Source organism: Hippocampus guttulatus, chromosome 6 (assembly GCF_054856545.1).
Source record: "Hippocampus guttulatus isolate MCC_2025c chromosome 6, RoL_Hgut_1.0, whole genome shotgun sequence".
Classification (NCBI taxonomy): domain Eukaryota; kingdom Metazoa; phylum Chordata; class Actinopteri; order Syngnathiformes; family Syngnathidae; genus Hippocampus; species Hippocampus guttulatus.
In genome coordinates this window covers 10,134,545-10,155,619 of record NC_141266.1, presented here as the reverse complement: position 1 = coordinate 10,155,619, position 21,075 = coordinate 10,134,545, and the positions used below count along the sequence as shown (strand labels likewise).

The 21,075-nt window shown below is 42.1% G+C and overlaps 1 protein-coding gene across 1 annotated transcript; it reads left to right on the top strand.

The window, feature by feature from the left end:
• Positions 1-681: 681 nt before the first annotated feature.
• Positions 682-14,361, top strand: LOC147203504 (vascular endothelial growth factor A-A-like). Its single transcript, XM_086113897.1, has 7 exons — positions 682-1,330; positions 2,729-2,771; positions 5,078-5,274; positions 6,368-6,444; positions 6,532-6,570; positions 10,086-10,217; positions 12,099-14,361. Exons 1-7 carry the CDS (start codon positions 1,265-1,267, stop codon positions 12,118-12,120), a joined length of 576 nt encoding a protein of 191 aa, XP_085970023.1. The 5' UTR covers positions 682-1,264; the 3' UTR covers positions 12,121-14,361.
• Positions 14,362-21,075: the final 6,714 nt, after the last annotated feature.

The window sequence follows — 21,075 nt, the reverse complement described above, 5'->3', positions numbered from 1 at the left end:
GTCAGCTTACTAAAAAAAAAGCTTAAATGAAACTTATATACAGTAAATAAACAGACAAGTAATGTCTGTGTTGAGACATTTTCTGGGTTTGGTGACAACATCACAGTCTTTAGTGTAGATTGTGTTTTGTCTAAAAAGCTTGCATGAACACAGATTCACTGTCATGAGGGATCCATGAAATTTAAAAATGTGAAATGTGCTTAGATGGTCCATTATTGTGCATTCTTAAAGTGAAATAAATGTTTGCAGAAAAGAAAGGGATGGCATTTTGATAGTTAGACATGTTCGAAAGTATAAATTCAATCCAAAATCCATTCATAAGATGACCAAATGTTGAATTAAAGTCGTAGTTATTAGCAAGTAATGACACACAAAAGTAGTAATAGAGTAAAACATGTATGGTAAGAGACTGACTTTGGTATTGTCATTATTTTCTACCTTTGAAAAACAAATCCTTACTTCCATCGTCTTTTTTTTTTCAATGTAAACCCATTTGGCCAGGATATCGTTAATTGCGTCCACTTGGAAAAACCATCCTGGCTGAGATAATGGTTTCCTCAATGACGAACAGCTCTGGTTTTAGATGCTCCTATTGGCTGTTCTTCGTTGCCCCGCCTCCAAAGCGAGCCTCAGGCTCGTTGATGCTCCTGCACCTTTAATAATAAGCAGTGAACCCCGGCGCCTACCACCTAGAGCACATAGGGCGCTAGACAACCTGGTACAGCTGAGCTGAGCCGGTGACAAGCCGACGTCTGTGTTTACTATAGAAACAACCACAGACAACAAGAGAAGACCGAGACTGTGGTTGAATAAGGGACGACAAAAGGCGTGAAGAAAGGGGGGGAAATTGGATCACTTAATACCGACAAACGCTGCTCTTATTCTGCCACGCTCCTTCATGCTGTTGCGGGAGTGTAAAACAACCGGCGCGCAAAGTTGCTGAGCTGATCCGCTTCCTTTATCAAGAGTTGAACGTATGTGGAGGATCGATCTGTTCCCCTGTGGATTTCAGACCCCAACACAGCGTCTTTGTCTGTGGATGAGCAATGCCTGTTGGATGGTAACATTGCCTGCGAGGAGACAACACCGTGCCACATGCGCCCGGAAGATATGGATTCGCTTTCACTATAGCAAAAATCTGCCGCGTTTTTTAAATAATATTATTATTTTTTGACTGTTTGCTCATTCTTTTAAAAAAACACATTGTTTTATTAGCATTTTAACTGACGCCTGGGCTTTTTAGACTTTTTGTGGAGTTACAATCATGAACATTGTTTTTAGTTTGGTACAAATTCTCCTGGCAGCGGTTCTTCACCTATCCACTGTAAAGGTAAGTTTTACACAGAGCAGTTACTCTAACTATAACTGATTAATAACTTGATAACTAATTGCATGGTATCGTACTTGGCGTATGTTGCAAGAAGTCTCAAGGAAGTCAATTATTTCAAATTGTTTGGTGTAGATGTTTCCAGTTTGCCGATGAATACGTAATTACATCTGTAATTCCGGAAAACATTTGCTTCAATGGCAACTGCAATGTCATTTATAACGTCATCACTGTGGCAAAAGAGCATGTGCCCCGTCACCGGCGAGATAATAGGCTACTTCCATTGTGGCATTCCATCAATTTACGTTCGACACAATGAACCGAGCGTTGAAATATGTCCGTAATAATCGTATTTATTTGTCACGTACGTGCAAAAGTACAAAGAAAATGGTTCTCTGTCTCAAACCCATCCCAGGTGCAGCAGCAACCGTGTCGCCTTGGTCAGTCAACTGTCTACGTGTTTGTTTAATTGTGGGTGGAAACCGAACATACATAAGGGAGAAAACCGCTTTCCCCTACCCCCGTCCCCGCCCCGAAGTCAGGTGTCAAAAGTGGCCGACACTGGAATCGAACCAGAGACCACCTTGCTATGAGGCAAGACCCATAACGGCTGGAATTAATTAAAAGCACGAGGGGGAAAATGATCAAGTAAAAAGGCAACACGGCACGTTTGTTTCGATACCGAGCAAGACCTTCGCATACAATTCATATTAGGAACCTCAATCATCAACTCAAAAAGGAGACTACGCACAAGCTGTCATTCTAACTGCTTGACTGATGAGCGCTCGCGAGAGTTACGTCGAGCGCCGAGCGAATTATACACTACGCGCGCAGTGCATTATTTGATCCAGTCCTCTCAGCTATTATGCCCACGAGTTCAGTCCCGTTCTATTTTTCCCCCACGGTGATTCGGAATATGTGGAAACTGAGATTCGGTTTCACCTAGCCGGCCTCCCTGCAGGATGCCCACCTCCTTCACACCACGTTTCCCCACGCAGAATTTCTCACGCAATACCTTCGGTCAATTGCAGCAGCCACATTAGGTAAACGGATGATGCAGCATGTCGTCACGTCACCTTTCTCTCACCATCAAAAAAAGGCGCAGACTCTTTGCCCACGTGAGCAAACACACATACAATAGACAAAAATGGCTTCTCGGTACGCCTTTCACAGTTTGACAACGTGACGTTTTGATTACGAATCTGTGTTGTTATACGCTTACATTAATTAAAACCGCATCTAGGGCAACTCTTAAAAAATAGTTGTGTGTGTGTGTGTATCTTCATAAAATGTGCTGTTTACATTTAATGTATGGATTCGATCATCTATATATATATATATATATGTGCTGCACTGATTTCAAGATAATGACACACACGGGCTCTTGTGTATCTCTTGCAGACTGCCAGCATTAACAAGGGAGTGGATAAGAGTAAAAATGAAGGTGAGTGCTCCATTTCTTGGCTTAAAATAAAAAAGTAAGTTCTTTCATCTACGACAAGGCCAGATGGATATAGGGCCACCTAGTGGACGTATAATAAACATTTATATCTTCCATGATATGTACAGTATATAGAATAAAATGTGTGTGTGTGTGTGTAAAGCTTTGTTTTTAAATACAGTATTCCACATTTCTGTCTTAAGGAAACATTTGTCACAGTTCCCAGGCTGGCTAAAGGTCTGACTTGGGACTTTGGAGTCCCTATAAAAGAGGTGCAGATTGCACTGCCGTGATATCTATAATAATTCACGTTGGGAGGAAGTTTGTGTGGCTTCATTTGAGTGACTCTGTTGCAGCAGCCGCCCAGTCAATACATCTGCAGTCAGCCTTGGTTTAGTGTCATATGTGTGTTTGTTTGACAGTGACACTGTTGTGCTTAGGCCAAGGTTGGACCCTTTGAACGGTGATGGATGTAGACACGCGATTGGCTGCAGCAGACATCATCTCTGAGCAAAGGCACAGGGTCATGTGATTGTTATTGGGGTGATAGTGTCAGATTGTGAAGTTCAAGAGCACGCAGGTGGCAGACTTCCTCTGCCTCTTCAAACGCTATCAGACCACCTGTCAGATTGACAAGAGCAACCACTGAGTTTTAGCAGTTTGTCTTTGGTGCTTGAGTCATTATATGGCTGGAGAACGTGCAATGAGTCATCGTTGGTGGGTCATTGAGGTCAGCCTATTGAATTGGTAACTGGTGCAGTCAATCAATTCGAGTGAATTCTTCAATTAGGATTCAAGGGATCTGTAGACATCATTAACATCAATTGGCTCACATTTAAGTCACTGGCATTATTCCAAATACTCATCTAACACAGCGTTGGGCTTATAGGGTCACATGTCAGCGATGACCCTTGGCGCCACAGTGCCTGAGTTGAGGCTGCCCTGACTAACCAGGGTCAGAAGTTTAGAAAGGGTCACTGATGGCTCAGTCCGATGGACTACTGAGTGGATTATTCTTGGCTGCACAAGGGGAGGCACGACTGAGCCGACCTTTGTTATATTGACTGAGTCGTGATTTAACGAGGGATGCACCGATACCAATTCCGGTAATTAGTACTCGGTACTCCTAAAAATGCTTCGCTACTACACACCGATACGACATGACCAGCTTGGTGTATGATTTCCATGCCAGCCGTGCGGAGATACTTTTAAGGACACGGATGACAACACTTTTAGATAACTAAGTTATATGCTCTGCAAAATAGATGATTAACCCCACTCGAGTGGCGACAGAGGCAGGTGGGATCAGGCGAGCACATAGAGTTTGGCTCCGCAACGTGCTGCTTGGCTCCAGCCGAGCCAGCAGCACTCCAGTCACGTAGCCGCCAGCAGCCCGGGTGGCAGACCATGCTGCGGCATGGCATGTTGAGTACCGGTAAAGAGAAGTCTTTAGTGTGTGGTCGAATAAATGACACTGCAGTTTTCCTTTCACGGTTTGAGTTGATGACTTCAAGTCGTCTCAAGAAGCAGTCTTGTATTCCCATTTTTACTTACTGTGTAGTTGTAACACAAAGAGGTAACATGGCTTCCTATGTTTATCCGCCAGATGCTACGTCCTTCGCCTCTTTTCTATGGTACTGATTTCAAATTGTGCCCCTTCAAACCGAGACACCATCTAACTCAGATCAACTCAACTTTATTCATGGCACCCTTTCAACAACAACCACAGCTGTAACAAAGTCCTGTACTTTAATAAGCATATTTATTTATGTGAAACAATGTCATGTTGATTAATTAATCGTATTTGAAATGTATATAACTGAATAATAATTCATGGTAAACACATTCTTATCACAATTTCAACACGTAATGCATTATCAAGTATCGCTACTTGGTACTGGCGAGGACTGAAATATAAGTACTTGTTCTGAAAAAAGTGATGTCAGTGCATCCCTAAATTTAACACAAGCCACTGAATTAATCCGTACATGTTAAAACTGCGGCCACCCCACTTTTTTTGGTCTGGTTTGGTGTACATTTGAACTTTCAACTGACGTCTTACACCGACTAAATAATGCATGAAAAATGTGTTTCCTGTTAAAGCGATGACATCTCTTGTTCCTCCCTCAGAGCAGAATTGTTGAGCCCAAACTAAATTTGACAGTGTGTTAACCCGTCACAGCTACGGGATATTAGATATCTGTGGCGATATCTAAGCTGAGAATCTCACAGGATAACTAATGGCAATTAAGATGACTGTAATTGCTTCATTGCAGTGATATTTAAAATCCATGTCTCCTCTTTTTCAGTTATCCAACTGACAGATGTCATCATGAAGAGTAGGTGCCAGCCCAGAGAGATTCTTGTGGACATCTCCCAGGAGTATCCGGAGGACACCGAACACACGTACACGCCTTCCTGTGTCGTCCTCACTCGGTGTGGAGGCTGCTGCAACGATGAAGCGATGGAGTGCGTGCCATCTGAAACCCGCAATGTTACGTTACAAGTGAGTTGAGGGTGGACAAACCTAAATTGTCCGCTTGGTCAATAGCACAGATGAAAAACATGGGAAAAGCGTGGTCCGTTGTCACTTGTGTGCATCGATTTCTTAATTCAGCAGCAAAACATCTCACATTCAATTCAAGTTTATTTCTGCTGTGGGTTATTAAGGACTGACATTGTATATTAATCAACTCTCGAACGTTCCATGCAGTATGATGATGACAATTAAATCCAACACTACGCATCATTAGAGAATGGAACGGAAGACATGTTTAAAAGCTTGTGATTTTGCCCTGGAAATGTAAAATACAATACTCTCAAACGTTTTCCTTATAACACACTTGGTGTACCACCATCATCATCAACGTTAAAATATAGCAGCATAGTAGCCCTAAGCGTTTCGACATTAACACGGCATTTGGAAATAGGAGAGAAAAAAGTACTCCCTTAAATAGGGATTCAGTTCAAAAATATTGCAGACAGAAGTTAAATGCAAATTGCAAATGAATAAATGTTTTAAAAATTCCATGTGGCATAATTACTTGAAAGTTAAATGCAACTGAAGTGTACCGAACAAATGTACTTGACCTCGTTAAAAAAAGGGCAGAACCACCAAAATATTTCGCACGGTTAATTCAGCGATACTTTGGCGCAGCGCGAGTGGCAGCCCATGTACCACTGCTTTGAGAACCACCGCAAATGGAAAATGTCTTTTCAATCCAACAGCTAATTTCATGTGAAAAGATGCCAGGCCACTGTCTGCACGTTTTTCCCGAGCTACCAGCTTTTCTTCAGGGAAGAGAAATTGAAGCAGCAAGACACGGCATTTCAAATATGCTGTTTACTCCGCCGTAATGTTTACAACCATGTCCGTGTGGTCGAAGCCCCTCCTGCCCGCTTAGCACGACTCCGCTTTGGCATGCGTGATGGTTGAAGAAATACGGGAAAACATGATTGCACAGACACGCACGTCGTCAAGTCTTTCAATTAGGGAGCGGCGAGGGCGTACGGTCTACACACTTGTCTCCGTAAGCAACCTTGTGGAAAAGTTCGCATGAAGCTGATCATTTCTTTGTCATGTGCTGTTTTCCTTGAAGGTAATGCGGATCAGATCACTGGTCACGCAACATAAAATTCAACTGAGCTTCACAGAGCATAAAAAGTGTGACTGCAGGTGAGACAGCCCGCATTTTCATTCAATTTCATCACAAGAGCAAAAAAAAATCCTAATCGCTTGGGTATGTGCCATTCTTCATTTCAGACTAAAGCCCGAAGTTCAAGCAAAGAAAGAAAAAGAATAGTAAGTATGTTGTGAGTTTTTACGCTTTTTTCTTTTTAAATATTCTGAGGGTTTGCGTGTGTGTGGGCGGGGGATATTACGGGTTACTGTTTTTTTTAAGCTCTATGATTTTGGTTGGATAGCTTCCTACACTTGTGCTGGAAGAAAAGCAGACACGCATACTTTCCCCATTATGTCATATGGTTTGACTAAAGATGAATGAATTGTGCCGTCTGGCTTTGACACAATACAACAAAACAATGGGAATAATTCCATTTAAACCTAACTGTTAATCGCGATTGACATTAAACGCCTCTTAACTTGGTTCAATAGTTCAGTGATTCTCAACCAGTGGCATACGAGTGTGCCATCGCGTGTGCCGCGGAATACTCAATTTCACTTAAATTGTCAGACGATTCGTCTTTATTAATTTATGAAGATGTCGATGCTCATCTATCGATACCAGCGACATATAGTGACCGGCAGTCGACATCAATGCTCCTCCATTAGATGGCAGAAGCGCGATAATCCTGTGTAGCCACTCGTTACCGTTCCTAAAAGAGAATAATACCGATAAATGGCTTCTGTCGAGTAGATCAAGCTTGTGTTCAATTGAACAGATCCGTATCTCACACTGACAAGTTGTCAATGTGTGAGTAAATTGAGAAGAGGTGACCATTGCTTCAGGCAGTCTTTGTCCTTTTTGTGACATTTTGTTTGGTGGTATGCCGTGAGATTTTGTTCGTGTCAACCAATAAAGTTTGGGGAACATAGCAATTGTTTGTTGCTTTAGTTCGGTCAGCGGGCACATTTGGGACATATTTTGGTTTACCAAAAAGTGACGTGTCCATGGCTGTGCTACAATTTAGAAATTCCAACAGACACAATCCAGGCCAAATGCGCACTTTTGTGTTAGACGTTATGAAACATAAATCTTGTTGCTCGACCGTTCTGATCCGTTTTGAGCAGATCAAAGATAAAAGTTGTTTCAGAGTGGCAGGCCGCATGAATGTACTGGAGCTCAACTTCCTTGATCACGATGTTCACCTTGAGAACCAGTTGCGACTGAATCAATAGGACCTTCACTTGTGGTGCTCTGTTGTCTCATTTGCATCAAGACACATTTTGTCAAAAATTAATTTCACACTGTCAGCCGGAGTCCTAACAATGAATTTATTCTGAGTGTATATGCGCGTATTGAAGGGAGAGTGCAGCACTTTTCAAGACTGTATTCCACCCATGTTCACTGGGCTGTCACTTGGCTCTTTTTATGGCAGCGTTAGTTTCATGGGGTGGCTGTAACAGTGGGAGTGACGGAGGCATAGTTTGCAGACTGCGGACCACCCGCTGCCGTCTGCGCTGCGACTCCAGTTCCACAAATCTACCCCTCAACTACCTCCCCAGTCTAATTGTGGCAACAGGTGTCGGGCACTTAACCTAGTTATATTTTTAGCGGTGCAAATACAGGATGAAAAGAGTGATGAGTGGACACCCTGTCGGTTAAATCAGTTGACACACACCACTGCGTCTTTTGATAGCTCCGCCATCATCACTTCATTTTCAGTTCAGGTTTTGATACACACACACACACAAACACACACACACACACTGAAAGAAAAAAAATGTTTTTATAGTTTTGAATTGACTCAATTTTATTTTGTTAAGTGGCTGCACACAAAATCATCTGGATTAGGATTTTTTTTTTCCGTAGATGTATAGTCTACTTCAACAATGTATTTGAATCCATATACTGGTAATTTTATTTTGTGCAACCACCTGACAAAATAAAATTGAGTCAATTCAATACACTTTAAGTCAGTCAGTCAGTATGTCAGATACAGTCCAACCACATGAACAGGTCCACATACAGTAAGTGATTCACATCGGACTTCCCAATTTACGACGACAAAGCAGAAGAATACTCTTCACAGATTCAAGATATCTCATCAGCATGGCTTGTACAGTTCAAGGCAATGAATAAGATTTAGGTCAATCTAAATTTAAATAAAACTCCACCGTTAAACCCGCAACTCCACATGCAGTCACATTTATTAATACGGTGACATTTACAAATATCCGTCCTTCCCACCTCTAAGTAGGCCAGGCTTTTGAAGTAGATAAGGGCAGCGTGCGACCGCTGATTTGTACGACGGCGTCTTGAAAGTTGAAGTGCTGGAAGCCAAGGAGCGATGAGATCTGATTACCAAAGTCAAAACCTTTTGTTGTGAGGCTGAACTGACCTAAGCTTCGCCCTGCCATGTTGGTGGGTTACCTCTCGCTCTGCGCGTAATAAGCTATTTTGACGTGACAACGCCGTAAAGCGGATGCCCTCATGCATCTTTCGTCACGGAGACATACAGTACATCCTGTTTCACCTCCGTTATTTGGATCAATATTCCACCCTGGTAATGACGCGACTAGATGAGAAAGCAGACGCGCGACTGGTTGATTAGTTTCTTCTCGATTTGATTGATTTCTCCCAGCACGAACCCGCCTGCTGCGCCTTCAAAGTCATTTGCCTTTGATTTCACCTCTGTTTTTCAAGGCTAATAGAGAGAACTGAAGGAAAAGTACCAACATGAAGATTTATATGATCAAATCTCGAATGCGTATGCCGTTATTCGGTCTGTTTTGTCCCGCCTCGATAACTGTTTGCCACACTCTCGGTGCATCTTATCTTCTGTCGTGTCTCCAGTGATAGCTGTATTTGCAGGCAACAGGCAAGTGTTACATAAATCGAAGTAAAGGCATGTGGTGGATTTTTGTAGCCTTGAGGTTTTACTGATAAGTTGAATGCTATGGGTCATTAGGCATCTGTTTTCAGACCGTCGTTTGAGAAGGCGATACAGAATTGATCACGATGGCTGGATGTAAGACAAAGCATTCCTCTTTACAGTCTCACTATATCCACCAAACAACCCCAATATATCAAGTGAGTTCTTTGTTTTGTCTCAATTCTGACCTTGCATCTTGGGAGAGCAATTTAACAGACGCAGTGACGGCTTCAACGTCTACTCCAGCTTAATTGACGTTGGATGCCTGCTACAAGTAGCGGTGATATGATGGGTTTGTTGACATCGGCTATTCTGCGTGTTTTGTGGCGTATCATGCAAAGTAAACTCGGTGGGTTCGCCGAAGCCCCTTAACAAAATTGCCAGTGACGCAAAAAATGAAATCCAGTCAGCAAGGATACTAAGCTTGACACGTGATGACCATGTATGAACTTGTGTCTCTCCTGGAGGAGATCAAACAAAGGGGTCAAAGGGCACAAGGATCCCAGAGTTGCCGGATTAGTCGAACCGCTGCAATGTTAAATCGCAGCCACAAATCTTGCGCGTGCAGACATTTTTTTCACTCAACCATCTTGAGAAAGGAGATGATGGTTGCGGGGGGGGGGGAGGCTGGGATTTGAGAAGAGAAGCAATTCGGTATTTTGCATGAGTGTCTGCGTCTGTCCTTTCTGCAGACTTTGCGCTGTAGCTTAGATCTCTCTCTCTCTCTATCTCTTTTGTCTCTCCTTTTTGCTTCCCTTGCAGCCACTGTGCGCCTTGTTCAGAGAGAAGAAAGCGCTTGTTTGTGCAGGACCCTCTCACCTGTAAATGCTCCTGCAAATTCACACAATTAGACTGCAAGTCCAGGCAGCTTGAATTAAACGAAAGAACTTGCAGGTTTGTTTTTCCATGCACATGTTAAACAAAGTGCTTAAAAAAAAAAAAAAAAAAAAGGTTCTCCCAGCTTCTCATCTTTTCACCCACCACTGTGCTTAAGCATGCTTTGCCCCCTTGCTTTATGGTGCTGTGTTGTATTTGCACACGTGAATGCTGCAGTTGCCTTCTTCCCAGTGCTTGCATTGTCTTGTCGAATGCTATCGTGACCCCAGTTGGCATCGGAAGTAATAGCAGTGGTCATCGATTGTGACATGTCATTTGAATTCAAAGCTCAATGTTCGATTGAAAATGGGTGCACGTGACCGTTAGTCATGTTCAGACTCACTCGTCAAAGATAATATCTATTACGATCCTTTTGTTTTATTATTGCAACAATCCCAAATTCGATTATGTTTTGGGTTAGCGTATTGTCAGATAAGAGAGAAACATTATCGGACATTACTAACTGTACTCCTCACGGGTTTTCCATTTTCTAATTAGACTCATGCGTAATCATAATCTCATTCATGACTTTTTATTTGGTTTCAAGGCATTGAGGAGCAAGCAAGCCTGTCGAGGGGCTTGATTGGTTCCATCAAATCAGGCCACAAAGTGTATATTCACGTTTGCATGCATTTATGTTTCAAGTTTTATGCATGGAAAAAAATGCTGACAACACTTTCCATGTGCATGTCCACCAATAGCTTATTCTCATGGTGTCATCCAAAAGTAAACAGTGGACCAGCACACATTCACAGTTTGGCATAGGTAAACCAATCCCGGGCACTTGCAGATTTTGGCTCTTTTCAGCCAGGCTCTATTTGAAAATTTGAGTTATGAGCACAATGTCTCTCCTCTGGTCACAGTAAATGATGTACAGTTCTCCAGAGAAGTAATACCAAAAGCGTTTTTTTCTAGAGAGCAAATGCAGACCTGAATGTAGCAGGCTCATGCATGCCAGCCGTTTGTAGAACCACTGATGAAGGTGCATGTTTTAAAGTGAGAGACCCATTTTTAAGAAGTTAGCATTTTGACCCGACACAACCGTGTTGTCATATAAACAGGCAGCCAAAGTTACATTGATATTCGCAATTCATCGTGAAAAGCAGCCAAGTTTAAACATCGCTCAATGTAGTTCGTCACAATCGAGATGATCTCTTTCTTGCTTTCCTTTTTGGTGGACAAATGTTAAAGTAGACTGCATATACTACACGCTTGTAGCATATTAAAAGGATTCACGGTTATCCATTTTAATGATTATTTGTGCATTCATGAATGCATTGATAGCCATGCTGCTTGCTTCTTTATCCTCGTGTTCCATCCATGAATTCAAATGATAATGCAGTTGAGTTAAAGTCGTGTCATCCCCTCTGTCGGCCGTGAAGCACACACCCAAAAAGAGAGGTGGTCGGGCTGCAGCCTGTAGTTAACAAGGCTACGTGACCTCCTTTGACCCAGTCACTTATATGACCTCAGAGCCCACTGGCCCCCCATACTGGGCCCCCCACACTGATCTGGTTTTAGAGAACCACACACGTCACCATGACATGATTCTCACAGGCTGCTTTGCGGTCAGGAGATGTGGTGGTGGCGGATGTTCAGATCCCTCCCGATTTATAGTTCTCTTTATAAGCCTCAGCTGCAAACCCGTTTTTGTCACATTGAAATCAACATGATCATTTGATATGAAGGTTTTAACTAAAAGGTAGAAAGCCTTACAGGCTCCATGCTTAGCCCCCCTTCCTGCCACACACACTCCATCTTTCCTTTCTGTCTTTGCCCTTGTCTCAAAATGTTACATATTTGCATGCACTTTGCATTTGTAATCTCATGGAACATACTCTACTCTGAGACAAATCGGCCTCCGAGCACTGAACCAGATTTCTGTTTCTTCTTTGGCAGATGTGACAAACTGAGGAGATGAGACCAGGAGGTGCAGACTACACTGTTATGAAGGAATTCTTTTTCGCACAGCACTTTGAAATCTGAGGATGCATTCCCTGCAAGGACACTCAAGGACAATGCAAGACAGGACCTTCTCCATTCTGATCTTGCCACCGTCTTTTTTCCATCTAACGCTATATATATATATATACATGTATATATATATGTGCATATACTCTAAGTACAGTACATCAACAGTGTGTATTGCTGCTACTATTTAAAACGAATGCGCTGTCGGCGTGTGAATGGGAAAATGTGACAGAGCTCCCGGATAAAATTGGGGAAAATACATTTTACTTTATTTTATGTAAGACTTCACTGGATGCTGGTCTGCTGTGGACATGAACCCGATATACGTCTCGCATTCTGGAAAATTCGGTGACCACAATGTCATCCAACAAAAGCCGATCTTGCCTGAAGGGCCCGAATGGGAGCGGCTGGATCACCAAATTCTGATGGGGATACCTGCGGCACTTGAACTGTATGGCAGGTTTCCCAACGTGTTCTTCTCTGTGACATGATGAGACGTTTTGTCTGTACTGTAGGACGCGACAGCAGGTAATGTGAGAATATAACGACAGAATTTGACACAACTGCTGACACAGGTTACGTGCTGTGGTGACGAATAATGTGACCTTCTTCCCAAATAGAAGTTCAGTGACGATGGCATGAACCCAAAGAGAGGTTCGCCAAGAAAGTTTGATCGGAATCTGGGCGAAAACGACCTATGATGCTCGTTTGGAAAGTTAAACGTTTTGTCAGGGTGTAAAGGTGTCAAACCACTACCTGTCTGGTCCTGCCTCCATCACACAACTTTTTGGGGTTGGAAAAGATATTTTTATTGACATGCACAGTATATTATTTGTATTTTTTATTTAGACATTGTGTTAATTTCACAACATGTTTTGAGACCATGCTAAAGGGATATTAATGTAGGTATATATGACAAAGGGTAGTGACTAGATGAGCTGAGAATAGGTCAGTCTAGGACCCCCCCCCCCCCCCCCGAACCATGCTGTTGTTGTATTCAATGACTTTGTCTGCGCTCCAAAGAAATAGTCATGCCTCCACAGCAGAGCAATTTATTGGTAACGGTCTGTATATACTTACTGGATATCCCTTTTTCAAATTTCATTTAATTTATAGAATGTGTTCAGTATTCTGTATTATAATATTTATATGAATTGTTACAGTGATTTTAGTTTTTCCCTTTCAATCTGCCTTGAGATCGAACATGTTTGACTGTGGATTTTTGTGGGGTGGGAAAGGACTGAAAACAAAGCTTTGACATTCCTGATTTTTAAATTGAAGCTATGTTACTCAACAGCCGAATGGGGGTGTGAAGGTTGCGGGGTGGGGTGGAGGGGGGAGGGTGTGTGTGTGTGTGCGTGGTTTAGGGGCATAATGGGGCATTTGACCGATGGAAACCCCAGTCACAAGTATGCGCGGATGATGCACCAGCACAGGTGCTTTTCATTTTGGACTCGGGACTCGGGCAATGGACATGTGGTTTTGCACTTGCTTGCCCGGAGACACGTCATATTCAGGACTGAAGGAGTCTAGTTGCTGCTGCTGCTCAGCTTGGACCTAATTGTGTGAAGATTCTCGTCTGTCGGGCTCTAGTCTGAAGGTGGTGAACTGGCACGGTACTTTCACTGGCTTTTCTGACAAGCACAAGTGTCACTCAAATATTTTGTTTAACCAGGAGGACACCCCATCATGAGGAAATGCAAACTTTGCAATTGAATTGTTACCATAAGAGGTCAACTCACTTTCCGAATTCAAATCAGTATCGTATGTAAAAAGTTCAGGCAATAGATGAGGCATGACATACATGACATGTACAGCACTCCAAACATTGAGGCAAATGTTTCCCAACGCCACACATTACACAACGAGCCTTTTTCTGCCAGTTGCAAGACTGTTTATCAGCCATGTGAGCCAGCAGTAAATCCTGATATTGCCACCCTCAAACTAAAGTCCCAAGACTCAGTTCACTCCTATCAGCTGGGTCAGAGGCAATGCCTCTCAAGTCCTCGTTTGATGAGAACATTCTTTTTTTGTATTTAAATAAAACAATTGTGTTGAGTTTTTACAGCCACAATTTTTTGGGGTATATTTTCACATTAATATATTTATTTGTGCTGTAAATTCTTTGACAATATTAATACTGTTTTTGTTGTTTCTAGTGTAACTATTAAACATATTTATTTTTAAAAGACATTGTTTCTTTTTTTTTCATCATTGCTGCCTTGAGACTTTAGATTGCTTTCATATTCTGTTTTGGATCATGCCTCGCCCGCACTGAGAAGCAATCGAAGTCAATTTTGTACCGTTTGACGCAGGGGTGGGCAATTATTTTCCCCGGGGGGGGGGGGGGGGGCAAATGAGAAGCAGAAAATATTGTGGCGGGCCGGGCCAAAAGTTAGAAATCTACTCCTGATTTCGATTTTATTTCTACGTTGAAATAAGTTAATGACATTGTTTACAGAAGCTGATAAGAGTATGTATTATTTCTAGATAATGAAAGTGCAGTTATTTTACAGAAAAATGATTTCTTCAGTGAAATTATGCAAAACAATTCTAATTGTGCAACACTTGTAACTCTTTATCAGTAAGATGAACACTACAATGCTTTCTGATTTTAAATTTCCCATGAAGATAGCACGTCTTTGTGTGCCAGTAATAATGTAACAGAACTCACATTTTTTTGTCCTAACTGCCAAACAATGTAGAAAAAATATAAGCAAGCATGTTTCAGTGTTTTGATTTTTTTTTCTTGTTCAGGAGAGATCAATCTAGCCCAGGGGTGGGCAAACCTTTTGGCTCGGGTGCCACATTGATTTCTAAATTTGACAGGTGGACCGGGTCAGCACAAGATATGGTACATATAAAAAAAAAATGTGTATGTTGACAGTCCATACCAAACATCAACAGAACAAAAGCATTAAAGTATTACCATACTTTTTTTTTTTTTTAATGAGAACAGTGAAACAACTGTGATGAACGCCCAAGTATGTTAACAACATACATGTGTGACAACACAAGTGTAAGTTAAGGGGTTCGTAGGTTTTAGAAGAATTGCTCTACGTTTAGAATGGGCAAAAAGGAGAGGACGACTTCGTTTGAACACAGCTCTTTCTTTTTTCTTTATTTTCCAACGGCTGCCTCCTAACTCTCAAACGAACACTCCCCCTTCCGGTAACGACCCACCTTCCTGCTTTTCTTCCCCAATCACATGTAAGCAACATAATATTTCAGGACGTATTAAACTGAGTATAATTAAGGTAACTAACATAAAAGAATATAATGCTTAAATATAAAATGATAATAATTAACAATTTAACAAAAGCTTACACAAGCATCAAAGTGCAACAATATATTGCCATAAACTGCAGCATACAGTACAGGTATATGACAAAATATAACAAAATTAGGACTATTTTCTCCCAAATGAGACACGTAAAAGACCTGGTGGCTTTCTTTCCACTCCCTGTCTCGAACTTGACCTCCCCTCGATCACCACACAAGACAGCGTTGCTCAGCTGATGTCGTGCATCGAACTTTTGAAGCCAGCCACGGGACGCTTCGAAGTCTTCGATGCCCATACCGCTACAGAAAACGATTGCTCTCTTATTAGCGGTCGAGTTTGCGGAATGTTTTTAGCACGATAACAGTCAAACCATTTCAGGAAACGTTTATTTACTCGACTGTCCGTCGAGCCGCATACAATTCACCCTGAGCATGGAAACACCCAGAATCGGACTGAGCAAGAATCGCTTCCTTGTTTTTCAAAGTCTCGTAGATTTGAGTCTTTCAGACTCCAAGCGTCTCTTGAATGTTTCGTACTTTGTAACCCGCTTCGTTTAATCAGATGCACTTCACTTACTGTTCCTCTTCGTTTGGATGCCATGATCTACAGGATGTAAAAATGTTCGCAATTCCAGTGAAACTCGCTGCAATAAAGAGTCACTTGCATGTCGTCGTTTTGGTATCAATGATTGAAAATAGCGGCGCGGACACACTTATTCCGTCGTATCAAGCGGAGTTACTTAATTTAGCGCTACTACTGCGGGCTTCCGTATCGTCTCCCCCTCCCTCCCTGTGCTCTGCAACTTCAAGTAACTGCGCCACCTGGCGTTGAAATTTCTGTCATTACAAGTCTGAATGAAATGAATACAATCATTTACATCGAACCTTAATTGTGTACTGTGCCAACCATCGGCGGGCTGGATTAAAAAGACCAGCGGGCCGCATCCGGCCCGCGGGCCGTAATTTGCCCAGGTTTGGTTTGACGGAATGTGACATAACAATTTTAATGGGCCTTTTTATTTCCTTATTTTGCAACTATTATTAAGTGTTCTCTTTTAGCATCAGTAATAGGCCTTTTAGAACATCACCCAAAGATAATTGGAAGAAGTATTTCAACTATGAGTACAAGGAAGTGAATGCATGTGAATACATTTCTTTCTTTGGCGCCTTTACGGTCAGTGTTGCCAACTCACTCCGGAAGTGACTGATGATGATAAATTGAGTCCACCTCTGTGTAATCTAGTCTCAATATAAATGCACCTGCACTGTGATGGTCTGAGTGGTCTGTTCAAAGAATATTTGGGGTGCAAACAGCAGTAGGAAGTTGTGGGGAAGCAAGATTAGGATATGAAAAGATTTCACAAGCTTTAAAGATCTGGTGGAGCACTGTTCGATCAGTCATATTGAAAAGATACTGAGTTGATGGGAAGATGGATGGAGCCATTTTCAAAGAAAACCTTTTGAAGTCAGTAACAGACCTGAGACTGGGATGGAGGTTTTCCTTCCAACATGACACTGATCTGAAGCATAAAGCAAAATCTGGAATGGTTCAAAACTAAACACATCCATGAGTTAGAATGACCACTCAATGTGTAGGCCTGAATCAAATCGACAATCTGTAGAAACATCTGAAAACAGCTCACAAAGACTCCATCTTATCTACCTGAGCTTGAGCTGTTTTTCAAGGAACAATAATTTCAGTTATTAGTTTAGATTTATTGAAGACAAATAGTCCATAATGTCACTGGTTGTTTGTCTATAAAAGTGACGTGTGATCGTTTGGTGACCAATTCAGGATGTGCCCGACCTCTCCCTCAAAGATAACTGGGAAAGGCTCCAGCTCATCCATGACCCCGAGATGAGCTGGCTAGAAAATGGATGAGTGATAAATTAAGCAACCAACTTTGCAAACCAACATGACACAAATACAGTTAGCCACCAGAAAAAAATATATAAGGGCTTGTTTTTGTAACCATTCCTATAATCTTAAAGTGATTGGGTAAGAATTGAAAAAAAACCCACACACACACAAAAACCAAATACCAACCTGCAAACCGCAACAGCAGCAGGAGTTTCCCAGTGACTGACTTTCCGCTCAAATTATTACTCCAGGAAATTACAAGCTGGTTCAACCACACTGACGGGAGGGAGTGGAAAATGCATTCTTAATCTCTTTCACCTTGTAATCATGAACACGTGCGCACACACATGCACACGCACACACACACACACACACACACACACACACACACACACACACACACACACACACACACGCGCACACACACATTCATGCATACACGCTTCTCGTAGACTTAGACTCCCTGTCAGCCTCAGTCTGGTTGTGTCCGTTGTTTGTTCTCACTTGTAAATCATGAATAATGAAGAAATGCCGCCCCCCCCAAAAGGATTGGAAAGGTGAAGATAATTCTTTCAGTTATGCCGTATGACAATATTTGGGTTGAAAACAGACAAATATGAGACAAAAGATCAGCATTTCTCATTTTATTTCTAGATATTTACATCTGCATTTAATACACAACGTCGACTTCATATTCATAGACATATTTTTTATGTGTGAAAGAAAATATTAAAATGATGCTGATATTACAACTTCAAACTATACAGTGAATCCACACTCGTTGGGCTGGGCTGGCCCGTGAATAGCAAATCCATTGAAATGCATTTGAAATATTTTTGGAAGGGAAAGGTAAGTGGGGGGGCGTAAACTCAAAAACAAAATAAATAAAAGACTCTTCAAAAAAACATAAACCTCCTAAGCCGCTTGTCCTCACGAGGGTCGCGGGCATGCTGCAAAACCCACGCAGCCACGGGGTGAACATGCAGACTCCACACAGGCAGTCCGAGGCCCGAACTCGAACCCTGCACCTCTGCACTGTGAGGCGGACGTGCTAATCAGTAGATCACCGTGCCACCGTATTCATATATATGCATTCGGTGGTTCTCAGAAAGTGTAGTCCAGAGACAAAGAATACGCTTGTTCAAAACCATCTTAAAATGATACATGCTTTCAATCAAACTTCCTGCAGTGTGCTCTGAATAAATGAAGATAGTTGCGGAAATCCCAGTGGTAGTAATCCATTCAAGTCTTCTGGATGGAAGTATACATTAAGTTACAGTAGTAGATAATGAATGCCACCTTGTGGAAGTGATGGGGTAACGATCATCAGCTATTTTTGAATGTTAATGTATCATCAATTATGGACAGCGGGGGACTTGATTTAAACGGTCTTGTGTTGCATTGCCATTCTGCCAGTTTATTGGGAACAACCGTTTTTGAAATTGATGCATTTCAAGGGTAGACCTAATTGAAAAGATGTGTTTTCATGTCACGAAGTGGAAATGGACGCAACGACTATTGTTCACCGTCCATCCATCCAACCATTATCTGATCCGCTTATCCTCATGGGGGGTCGTGGGCGTGCTATCATCTGATTAAAACTCACTTGTATTCTTTGGCATTCGACTCAGCATGACTTAGATTTGTTCTTGGTTTTACTGTTTGGTGCTTTCTACCGCCTTTATTACCGATTTGTCTTACTGTTTATTGTGCATGTTAAATTGCTCCATGTACAGCACTTTGTATGCAGCGATGGCTGTTTGAAAGTGCTCTATAAATACTGTTGACTTGACTTGACTTGATTAGGTGTTATATTCTGTAACTAGTCTGTAACGGGATACTGTTACATTTTTTTGTATTCCATTATTCCTCAAGCCTGGTGATTGGTGTAAAACAAGAAAGTGGGAGATGATAACACTTTTCTTCGACTGTACTCTCTTCAGTCCTCGCCAACCAATGTAGAAAGTAGATTGTATAATGCAGGCAAATCCACTGGTCGCTAAATACGGACCGTTGTCTGCAAATGGTGTGGTTTGAACGTCCCTGGTCTAGCGCCACGACTACAAAAGCATTTGTGACGGTGGAGTTTATGGCATGCCAATGTCGATTGTTGGTTAACATTTCATTACGTAACAATGAGAATGGAATTTTTTTATTCTGGGTTAATAATAATAATATGAGGCAATTGGAGGCGAAACTAATTGTTCCCAACTTGTCACATTTGACAGATGTTAGCCGCAACTACTTGGACACGTGTCACCGGTAAAAATGTTAATCTTCTGAAAACAGAAATAGTGTGTAGATGCAGTAACTGGCGAGATGACGAGACGAAGGCAAGTCATTCCTTTTTTACTCTCCATTCAAAACTAAACTCTTCCCCACTCCCTAAAAGATACAGGTCATTGGTCAATGTCTATTTCTTGTGGGTCAACACACAGAAACCCAAAATTCACCACAGCAGCAGATGTTGGGGCTATAGCATCCGAGAGGCTGCTTTCAGTGTCAGCAAACTGTTGCCGATTATTCTACCGTTTTCCGTATTTTGGCCGCTGAGAACGGATTTCATGATTGCATTTTGTAGTAAAGCGCATCTTGGAGGAACTCATTGCACTGGCTATCCACTTAGACCAGGGGTCTTAAACTCAATTCCTGGAGAGCCGCTGTCCTGCATGTTTTCCAAGTCTCCCTGTTGCAACACACCTGATTCAAATGAACAGGTTCAATGTCAGGCTTCCGCAGAGCTTGCTGATGATCTGATCATTTGAATCAGGTGTGTCACTTGAGGGAACGACGTCATGAGCATGGTTGTAAACAGCCCTGCACGGTGGCTAAGACGATCGACATCGACCGTCGGAGGAACCGGTCTGCGGTCTTCTGGGTCATCACGTGTCTGCCTGTCCGACAAGACATTCATGATCACCCCGCAAGTCCACTCAGCTGGAATCAGACACCGATGGACTTATTTCAGTTACAAAAGAAATCCATGAGATCAACCTGAGTTTTTCACCTCCCTGTCAAGTTCCTCGCCATGCTTCCGATGTCCGTAGACTTGAATTATCAGGAGAGGTGTCATTTGGTGAGTCCTCAAGAGCCATAAACTTTATTTTATGGCTCTTGACGAGTGTTTTATTCATCCGTGCATGGTTGAAGCTCTTGGCTGTCCTACAGAGTGACTGATCTTGATGGGTGTCTCTTGATGGAGGTCACATATACTACCAGTTCTCTCTAGCTACAACTCTCAGGAAATCACAACAAAGGAGATGTGTTTGTCACGCTCTCCCACGCGGCTCTGATTCTTTTAGGTCTCCCATGGTTAAAGTAAAGGATCGAAAACAGATTGTATATCAAAGCTGAAAAGTGCAAATTCCACCCTGAGACCATTCAATTATTAGGGTTTATCATTGAGAAGGGACAGCTCAGAGCAGATCCTCCTAAGACTCAGGCTGTGGTAGAGTGGTCAACGCCCTCTACCAGCAAGCAGAAAAACAATTTCTCATTTCTTTGGACAAGTTGCAAATGCTTTTGAAAATCCATCAAACGGATGTACAGTTCTCCGCTAATATTACCATTTGCTTTTGTCATGTTGACCAAAATGGATTCGAATGGGATTCTGTCTCAGCCCCCACAACATTTAGGCATTAGTTAATCGCAAAGGTCATTACAAAAAAAAAAAAACATTATCCATTTGGCTTTTTCTGAGGTGAATCTTGACTTTCAAACAAAGGGAAATGTGTGATGCATAACCTCAACCAGTTTAAGGTG